This window comes from Lagopus leucura, unplaced genomic scaffold, assembly GCF_019238085.1.
Source record: "Lagopus leucura isolate 7727_CA_CO unplaced genomic scaffold, USGS_WTPT01 Super-Scaffold_100033, whole genome shotgun sequence".
NCBI lineage: Eukaryota > Metazoa > Chordata > Aves > Galliformes > Phasianidae > Lagopus > Lagopus leucura.
The window spans coordinates 6,160,003-6,169,731 of NW_024962282.1; the positions used below are offsets into that span (position 1 = coordinate 6,160,003).

General features: G+C 48.8%; 2 protein-coding genes across 3 annotated transcripts in view; both read right to left on the reverse strand.

The window, feature by feature from the left end:
* The window catches only part of EPS8L2 (EPS8 like 2), a 41,928-nt gene extending 40,131 nt beyond the window's left edge, over positions 1-1,797 (reverse strand). The window contains exon 1 of the mRNA XM_042882098.1: positions 1,508-1,797. The gene's annotated coding sequence lies outside the window, so the exon portion shown is untranslated. The remainder of the gene's footprint in view (positions 1-1,507) is intronic.
* Positions 1,798-4,242: 2,445 nt separating this feature from the next.
* TMEM80 (transmembrane protein 80) lies at positions 4,243-9,479 on the reverse strand. Of its 2 annotated transcripts, XM_042881888.1 has the most exons (5): positions 9,099-9,118; positions 8,721-8,737; positions 6,873-6,966; positions 6,677-6,769; positions 4,243-5,372 (listed from the first exon to the last, which is right to left on the reverse strand). In XM_042881888.1, exons 1-5 carry the CDS (start codon positions 9,115-9,117, stop codon positions 5,167-5,169), a joined length of 429 nt encoding a protein of 142 aa, XP_042737822.1. In that variant the 5' UTR covers position 9,118; the 3' UTR covers positions 4,243-5,166. The 2 variants fall into 2 exon arrangements, with proteins under 2 accessions (XP_042737822.1, XP_042737821.1); XM_042881887.1 differs by lacking the exons at positions 8,721-8,737; positions 9,099-9,118 and adding an exon at positions 9,143-9,479 and having other exon boundaries at positions 6,873-6,945.
* Positions 9,480-9,729: the final 250 nt, after the last annotated feature.

The following is a 9,729-nucleotide window of genomic DNA, read 5'->3' on the forward strand; positions in this document are numbered from 1 at the left end:
ACAGAGGGGGACCACGGTGTGGAGAAGAAACTGTGGATGCCCCATGCCTGGAGGTACCCAAATCCAGGCTGGATGGGACCCCGAGCAGCCTGATGGGGTGGGAGCAACCAGCCCACGGCAGGGCCTTGGAACTACATGGGCTTTAAGGTCGCTTCCAACCATGTCATTCTATGGCTCTATGATTCTATGATCCAGCCCTCAGGGTGTAACACCCCACGGCTCCCCCCGTGTGCTCAGCCTTGCTCCTGGACTTATTTCATATGGATGTTTCTCAAGCCCACACAAGCCAACTCATACATTTCCCGTTTTGCTCCTTTCTTTGTCTGTAAGAACTGAAACCTCCTCAGTCCTTCAGCCCATTGGGGTCTCTTCTGGATTTCTGTCCCTATGAACTTAACACGCTCATCCTGCATTATCCCATGCACCAATTTAAACCTTGCTTTCCTCCAGGGCAAAGCGAGGACCTTTGCCACTTTACAGACGCGTTCCCATATTGGATGCCAACCCCGTCTCCCCAGCTGCAATTTAAAGGGATTCGATCCTGTCTGCCCTGTGTGTGTGCTAAGGGCTGATTTTTCTCCTGTCAACTGAGAAATCGATCGCAGGATAGAACAGAGCTGGGAATGCACAGCTGTGAGTGGCACTCGCAAGTACTGTGTGGGTCTCCCTGTGGGGCATCAGATAGGGTCTGAGTATCAGCTGCCATTCCTTCAACTCAGAGAAGCCCTTTTTTAGGGATGGACCTCGCAGAAGCCGCATAGAGAGCTACTGGACAAACAGCTGCTGTGCATGACAGATCTGTGCCTCATGCAGCATTTCAGAGCAGCCCAGCAATGCAAGCGTTACTCCCCGTTGCCCTAATTACAGCAGGGCAATCACCATGTTTTACTATTGTTTTGTCTCACAGTTATTCTCCGTGCTCAGAAATAGCAACGTTGGTCACATCGTTACCCCCAAGCCTTGTTCTCAGTGAAGTTTGCACTGGTGTTTTCCAAGCAAATGAGTGAAAGGGGAAGGAGGGCTGCACTCGAACTTGGTGATAGAAGAGAAAGCTGTTGTGCACAGGGATGGCTCAGCACCAAGGCAAAGAATTTGCCAAGGTCACCAAAAGCAGCAGTTTGCAGAGGAGCCTGGTGCCAAACAGCACAAATTCCTGAGCTTTGCAAGCAAGCAGCTGCTTGATCCTACGCTCTCTGTACTTTGTTAAGAACAAGAAAAAAGACCCTGTTCTGTGCAGGACAGACATTTTGCTGCCAGGAAAGTGCCACCTACTGGAGCTGGCCCGGCAGGGACGTACAAGAACGGCAAATAAACCCAGAAGTAACGCTGGAAAAATTACTTTTTCCCCACTCTTAAAAAACCCAAATAGATATAAAACTCCACGCTTACAGTGCTCCCAGCAACAGCCCCCTCTGATCACAGCCCTCCATGACTCAATCCCCCGTGAAGGACCAGGGCTGGGGGGTGGGGGGATATGTGGTTTTAGGGTTCAAAAGGAGAGACTCACCGATGCTGAGCAGCACCTCGTATCCCCAGTGGTCCCCTTGGCTCCTCTCGCTCCTGTCCCAGATAGCCGTGCCCTCCTAGTGCAATCCTGTTGCCATTCTCCGGCAGCCCAGCTCCTCTGCTTCACTGGTGCCCCAGGGATGGAGGAGAGAGACCACCTGGAGCCCCGACCTGGGGTCCCGCTGCTTCCACCTCTGCACTGCCCTTTCGTCCCCGTGCCACTCGCCCCGGTTGTCTGTGAGCAGGTGACAGAGGTTTCTTGGCAGAAGAGAGAGGAGGGGAGGGATGTGGAGGCAGCGAGAGGTGGAGCTGGGACCCGGAGCAACAGGTTACTGAATAACTAGGAGCCGGTGGCCCCAGGGAGCTGTGCAGTGGGCCTTCGCTGAGTGAAAACCGAGGGGGGGGAACGTGTTAAACATCAGGTTTTTCTCGCCTGAGAACATTTCGTACCCCATGGGGAGGTAGAGGAAGGCGGGGGTGATGAAGGAGAGCGTTGAGCTGGGTTTTCCATCCCGGTGAGGGAGGGGACGCTGTGCCCGGTGGGGCGAACAAGGCAGCTTTTGTGCAGCAGCGCTGCCGCGGGTTGCTTTCCGCCAGCTTCGCTCCTGCCTGCTCTCACCGCCCTGGTGTCTGCTGAAAGATCTGGGACAGATGCCCCGACGTGGACAGAGGGCAATGCGTCCTCCCCAAGGGCTCCAGAGCAGAGCAGGGTGAGGAGAGGAGCCCTGCTGGGGTACCCTGCTGGGGAGGGGGCTGTGATCTCTAAACTTCCCTTTGGGAGAAGGAAGGCGAAGCAATTGCTGTAGCTCAGGAGGGGAATGAAGGGTTTGCTGGCATCAGGCAAGGTTTGGAGGCACCGTGGTGTCAGCTGAGCTCCACACTGTGCCCATCCATCCCTTGGGTTGCCACCGCACTGCAAGGATGTCAGAACTGTGCTTTAGTGTCTAATGGTGCGGTTTGGAGCTCAGAGGCTTCCTGTGGGCAGACTGCTGCTTGCAAAGGGCGCCTCGTTTCATCTGACTTAGTTTTTAAGCATTTATGAAATGGATGGGATTAGCTCATCGAGCTGATGGCCATACTGGAAAATGTCACAGCATCGAGGAGGGGAAGGGCTGCCAGTTCCTGCAGCAGTGCAAAGCAAAAGGCCTGGTACGCTGCTACAGCTGTGGGACTGCTGGATTGGGCTCGCTCTCCCAGGGTGCAAACAGCTCGTTGGAGGGATTTACTTGCAGAAGCTGTTTCACGCTAAGGCACCTCATTATGTGGCAGTTTCGGCTCCACGGTCATTACAAAGATAGGCAAAGTGCTGTGCCCTGTAGGAGATCTCTAACTGCTGAGCAGAGGAGGGAACTTTTCTTCTGGGAAGAAAACCACAAATGAGCTTCTTACATCTTCCCTGCAACACCTGGTGCTGGTCAGAGCAATCACCAGATGGGGAATTACCCTGCTGCACTGCTGCCTGCATTCTGGACTCCTTTGCTCAGATCCCACAGAGCTTTGGACCGATACAGCCCTATCACTCACAGCATCTGAGTGTGACATCCCAGGAGGCCAACGTGCTCCTTGGGATCAGCCTTTTAAATCAGGTTGGCGGCAGACATCCCTATGATGGCTTGAGAACAAAGACTTCTTCCTCGCAAACAACACTCATACTGAGCTCCTCAAAACGTGGCTTCCTCGCAATTTTTTACGCTGTTTCCATCCAACTTGCTCATCCTGTTTCAGAAGGGCTGGGCCTTGTAATTAAAACTCCACCAATCTTACGTCTGGCAAATGTCATCAATGACTTTGTTATGACTTTTCTCCCTCTACTGCTGCGATTTTATATTTTGCCTGCATTGAGCACCATGGCACACACAGAAAGCAAAGCACAGAGGCTGCAACTTGAAGTTGACACGTGACTCTATCACCTCCATTCAGGTAAAAAAAATATTCCATTCAGCACTTGCCTTTAAAACCTGTCAGTCTTTCTGTGTCCAGCTCTCTGCACAGGGCAGGTGTAAACAGATACCAGGAAAAATTTGTTCTCTTATTTGTATGCATCAGAAAGGGCTTCTGCTTGGAATGCGTTCATCATTAGCAGGGTAGATCCAGGTAGGTATGTTTGTCAGTCTTTGTAACAAATATGTGATGAGTGCATTCCATTATGCCAAGCAAATTCAGAAGAATGAATGGGTGGATATTTGATTTGTGCACAAGCCCAGAAACATTTGGCCATTCAATTTCCTGGCTGCTTAGCACCCAGTTCTGCTGCTTTGCTGCTTTCCTGGGTGCAGCCTTGCTACTGCTGATCAGCAGAGGGTTGTTTGTGCCATTGGCTTGAATATGATGAGGATCTGGCCTGAGGAGATCTGTGACACTGTGTGTGTTTTGGTTTTGACTGCTGGACAGCATGACGAAGCCAGAAGCTGGCATTACCTGGCTTGCAAGCTCTCCCCCAGCTATGTTGAAGGATGAAACTGGGTGCTTCTACAGGAACTCTGGCGTATTTTGTTCCCTTCTTCCATCACTGCAAAGGAAAAACCAATGTAGCTAAGGTGGTACTGGGCCTATACCACCGTTTTTTCCTGCTCCTGGCTAGTGTCAATTAGCACAAACCTCAAACACTCTTCCTCAGTGCAGAAAGAGCTACAAAGAGCAGCAGGAACAGAAGGTTTTTGCACACATCCAGTCTCGCCCTTTTGTGTAGGTAGCCGTGCCCTAGGATTTGAACAAAACACTGTACTTCAAACACTCTTAGATCTAATACATTCTTTATTTGAATAAATAAATATAAGAAATTCTGAATATAAAACCTGCCTGTACAAAAAAAAAAAACCAACACCAAACAAAAACCAAAAACCACAAGCTCCCATGCTTTACATTATTATATATTTTTGATAGAGTAAAAAAAACCCAGGAAATTACACAGTTGATTTAATAAAAGGGATTGGAATGTAGTCATTTTTGCAGAATTGTGGCACTTAAGACATTAAAGACTAAATATAAATGCGTCTGACAGCCTCTTTTGGACTTTAAAACAGGACAGAAGGGTGAATGTTCATGCTGATCTTTGGGCTGCTGTGTTTAAACAACCAGACCCTCACACCACTGTCTTTGGTCTCCATGTCAGTAAGAGGCAGCTGCCCAAACCTTGTGGCTCAGCTCTCCGAGGCGCAAAATTCAGTTCAACCCAATCCCACTGGGACCAATCAGGTACTGCCCTACTAAATGCAGGGAAATTACCACTGGGGGCTGAAAAGAAATGAGAGCAGATGTGTGATAAAGCAGAACTGTGCCTTGAAACACATACGTGTATGCAGGAAACGAGTCCATACGACGCTGGCCTCATTCAGTTCCTTGTCACTTTGCTTGTGTGGTGTTGCTCTACGCCATGAAAACTCAGGCAATCTCAATGGCATGCAGCATTGGCTGCTATTCTGTATTGGGAATTAATATTTAATATCGATCCCTGAGGAACGCTAACTGATGAGCTGTGTAACACAGCTGGTAGAAAGGCTATCTTACCTCCTGCTCGGGGGGATCTCTGCCAGAATAGGTCATTTAAACAGGAGGAAGCATTACAAAATTTTGATATGCAGAATAATTAAATCCTTGAAATATAAAAACTCTCTTTAAAAGAAGAAACGTGTTGAAAACGTGCTGTGTCACAGTTAGGACTTAGCCAACAAAAGCAGCAATGGACAACACCTGGAGTACTGACTCGAGCCCGTATATAAAGAGAAGAACAGTGTTTATAATGACATCTGCTTTGAGCACGTAAGTTTGCCATGTCAGGAAATACACAGATAGAATCATGCTTCCGACCGTTATCACAAGGCTGAGCCCTAATGGAGCCTCTTCTTCTGTCAGGTTACCCTTTGAACCTTGGAGGGAAACAAAAAGCTGATATGAATCTTTGATTTATTGAGACAACACTCAAAAAAGGCTCTATTTGTAACAGTTCAGGGTACGTAGAAATACTGCCCTGAATCAAGGCACAGTCAGTAAATTTAAGAATAAACCCAAAGATCAATGGACAACCCATTTCTTGCTGACTGAAGTTAATCTGAATGCAGAGAAACCAGCTGACATTCCAAGTCAAAAAACCTGCCTTTTCTTACTACAGACAAGCAGTCCTGAAGGCGCAACCATTCTGATTGCTCAGTCTGACCTTGGCTAAGCATGAGACTTCCCCCCAACAACCCTCAGCCCCACATCCAATGTGGCAATGTGACAGCATTTAAGGACATCCAATGCTGATTTTAAAATCTTACACAATTGAGTCTTCTATATACTCTAGTAATCTATTCCTACTTCAAGTTCCTAATGTTGCGAAGAAGCTGCACTTATTCTTTCCTTACATCTTATTTCTGAGCTTGCCTTGGTAGATTTTGCTGTTTAATTACATGAGACTTCAAACCTGCTTTTTACTCATCCATCAGGCTCCAAGCAAATAAATGCAGAAAGCTTTAAGGCAGCAGGCTATGCATTCAGCCCTACAGCAACGCAGCTGTGTTCAACAGACCCGCCTTGTGTAAATATCTGAGGAATATTTAGCACAAATTTTAATAGTAATTTTAAACCTTGCTTAAAAGAAAGGACTTCAGCTAGCATTGGATAGAGATTAGTAGGATTCCAAGCAAACCCTCTTCATTGTTCTGGCATACTGAAATGAAGACGATAGAAGTGACATGTGTCTTTAGAAGAAGCGAAGGGCAAAGCTGCAGTCACGGTGGCAGCCAGGGGCTTCTTAGGGCCATCCTTAGTACTACCTGTTCCACAAGGCTCCAGCCATCTGGTTACCATTGTACATTTCTGGAGCAGCTGAAAGGAGCTGTATCGCTTCACTGTACAAAAATCTCTGTGTTTCAGCATGTTCATTCTCATGAGCAGCACTGATGGTAAACAGCATAGCAGCATTCCAGCTGTCCCACTTACACTGCTGCCTGACAGCCCTGCTATTGTCTTCATATGGCATTACAGATCATACATCATATGACAGCAAATTCTATACAACCCTCTAGGCAAATATGTCGACCAGATAAAGTTTAGTAACATAAATGAATGAGCCTCCAAAAATCTGCTTGCCTGCTAAACTGACACGTTCTCACACCCAACTCTATTTCAGAACGATGAATGCTTAAAGATTCTATTCCCCCTGAAAAGGCACAGTGATAGCATGACATACCCAAGTACAGCCGCAGCACTTCCAGAACGGCCATGATGCAGATCAATGCAAGATCAGGAGCCAAAAAATCATCTGGATAACTGAAAACTTGACCTGTAGAATAGCACAGCATAAATAAGCCAGAAGAACACAGTAAGGATACCAGCAAGACACAAATGCCTCATAACCAAGCAGCTTACTTTTGGTTGCAACTTACTTTTATAAATAATCATCGCAAGTGTCACCACGAAGTAAAAGATGTAATAAAACCCATTTATATAAAATAAAATCTGTAAAGGAACAGATGAGAGCTGGTAACTGTTGTTAAGGAGTTAGGTGGGCTCCATCTCATAAAATAACCAGTTTCTAGTAACCTCAGAATATTCTCTGTGCCTCCTTATACTAAATGATTCAACTATGCCTGGCCTATGGGGTAGGTTTCAAAAAGTAACTGGAGACTGCAAACACCAGGAGCTAGGACAACAGCTTGCTGTTGCACGTTTGGTTTTTCTTTTCAGGTTTATTTTAGTTTGGTTGTAGAGGGATATTCATTAGCCTAAGGAAATGAGGGGAGAGTGTGCATGCGTGCATTTCCCCTGACAGTTTCTGTACCTGTTGGCTGGCAGAGGGCTGGCATGCTCCGATATTCCTCCACGTTTTTGAAAATACGTGGCTCTGTGAAGCAGACAAGCCCTATTATTGCCTGCATGATGGAAAGTCTGAGAGCTGAGCTCAGCCTTTGTAATGTGTCTGAGAAAGGCCACAAGCTCAACTTTGAGATGTAAATTTGTAACATAGATTTTCTTAATTCACTGCTCACAAAACAAAGCGTTGTATGAGGTGATATTTAGCTCCAGTTATTTCTGTCAACCTGGCTCTGCTGAAGGTATTTGAAATATCCACAATCCTTAACACATCCTCAAAATGCCTCTGAAGGGCAGGGAACATGGCAAACACCAATGTACAAATATGAAGAACTTACAGGCTCAGAATATTCTCACCTGCAGCCATCCTAAGATGAAAAACAAGGTAAAATTATGCCTCTGCTCTGAATTCATTACCGGGGCTCCCCCTGGAGTCAGCCCAGAAGAATACCTTCATAACCAAGCAGTTAAACTAAATTACCAGCCCATCTCTCTCTTTGGTCACGAAAGCCATTTAAATGCTTAAGTTTATATGAGATACCCAACAGACGCCTTCAGGACACCACCCTCCCAACGGGCAAGTACAATTCCTACATAGCAGGTACACACACACTGAGGGCATCGCTCCTGAGGCACAGCAGCACGTTATGAATGTAATACAGAAAGCATGAAGGGCATCCTGGGGTTCGCTGCTATATGGGAAAGCTGCAGCGTGGCTCAAAGAATCCAGAAAGTTTTGGCCATTCCTATGTGCTTTTTAAAACAAAATTATACCAGTTGTTTTTCTTAGTCTTCAATAAGACAAGGCAATTTATACAAGGAACTTATCAGTACAGAGTTCATTTCTTTGAGCTGCCTCAAGGCATTCTTTATCCTCACCTCTCTCCTCAGTCCTTCTCAGATACTGTCTCTCTAAGCAGGCACTCTTCATCCCAGGCACCTTTTACAGGAACAACCCATCCGGTTTTTGAAGAGAGCACCCACCCACGCCCAGTGAACACCTTCCAGTTCCCAGAGAATCTCTATTCAAACAGAACCAGGTTTTTGTGTTTTTCCAGTTGAAGGGAGGTGGAACAAAAAAATTACTGAACGGGTTCTAAGTATGGAAATCTCTGAAGACAAGGGTGTCTCCTTTAGGAGGCTACTCAGATCATGGGAAAAGATAGAGTGAGAAGAGGAAGCTGCTTTACTGCCTCTTGTTGGCTGTGCAGAAACAGCTGCCTGCAGTGTGCTGAGTGAACCTTGTGTCTGCACGTCCACAAAGTCAATCTGCAGCCTTGCTTCCAAAGGAAATGAGTTAGACGACCAGAAAGTGCTGGCCAGCCCTCTGTCAGGCCTGCAGGCTGGGTAAGAGCTTGTGCTTCATGTGGGTGGTGGTGACAGAAGCCTCACAGGGTAACAAACACTAAAAAAAAGGATACAACTGATGAAGTTCTTCCTTTCCGTTGAAAAGAAAAAAGAGAGCATAAGATGAGCCCAAATATTTACCAAAAGCACTGCAGCAACATTCTGCCCAGAATTTCCTTACCATACGACAGCAATAGCCCACGAAAACACCTACTAAGTAGCCCTTAACAGCCGCAGCCCCTTCCAGAGGCACGGAGAGCCGTAGGCCCTACGTGGCTGTACCATCGCACTGCCACCAGCGTCCCAAGGCCCATTTCCCCTCACAGTCGGGCCCGGCGAATCCCCCGTTAGCTCTGGTTAAGGTGTTTAGGAACGCAGTGCAAACAGGCACGCCATGTTACAGTGTGAAATGCTGCTGGTTCCGCGTAGGCGCAACGCTGCACGGCGCTCACCTCTCCGCACGCCCGCCATGCCGGCCCCCTCCCCCGCCACCCACCAGTCCTCCAGCATCCCGGCAGCCCCCGCGCCGTTCGTGCCGCCCCGCCTCTCTCCCTTCGGCTGCGATCGGAGCGCTCGGCCCGGTTCGGTCGCTTTCGGGCGGCTTCGGGCAGTGCCCGTTCGGGAGCCGCCGTTCGGGACGGCGAAAGGGAATTCGGGCGCGCTCGGAAAAGATTCGGCACATCTCGGCTTTCCTCGCGACCGCCTCACCCGCCTTCGGGCGGGATCGGAAAAGACTCGAGCGGACTCGGAATTCTTCGACTCCGCGGGCCGGACCGCTCGGGGACTCGGCCGTGTTCGGGCGGGCTCGGGAGCTGTCAGGTATCGCTTCGGGCCGCGCCGCCGCGGCCTCGGCCGCGTCCTGCGCTGCGATTGGCCGCCGGCAGGAAGCGCGGCCCTGGCGCCTCGGGACGCGCCGAGCCCCTTCGGACGAGGCCTGAAAGGACTCGGGACACTTCGGGCCGCATCGGAAACGCTCGGTTCGACCCGGGGAGCGCAGTCGGAAACGTTCGGCACCGCTCGGCGGGAGCGCCCGAGCGACCTCGGAGCATCGCCCCCCCCCAAACCGGCGGCGCTCGCGGGGGG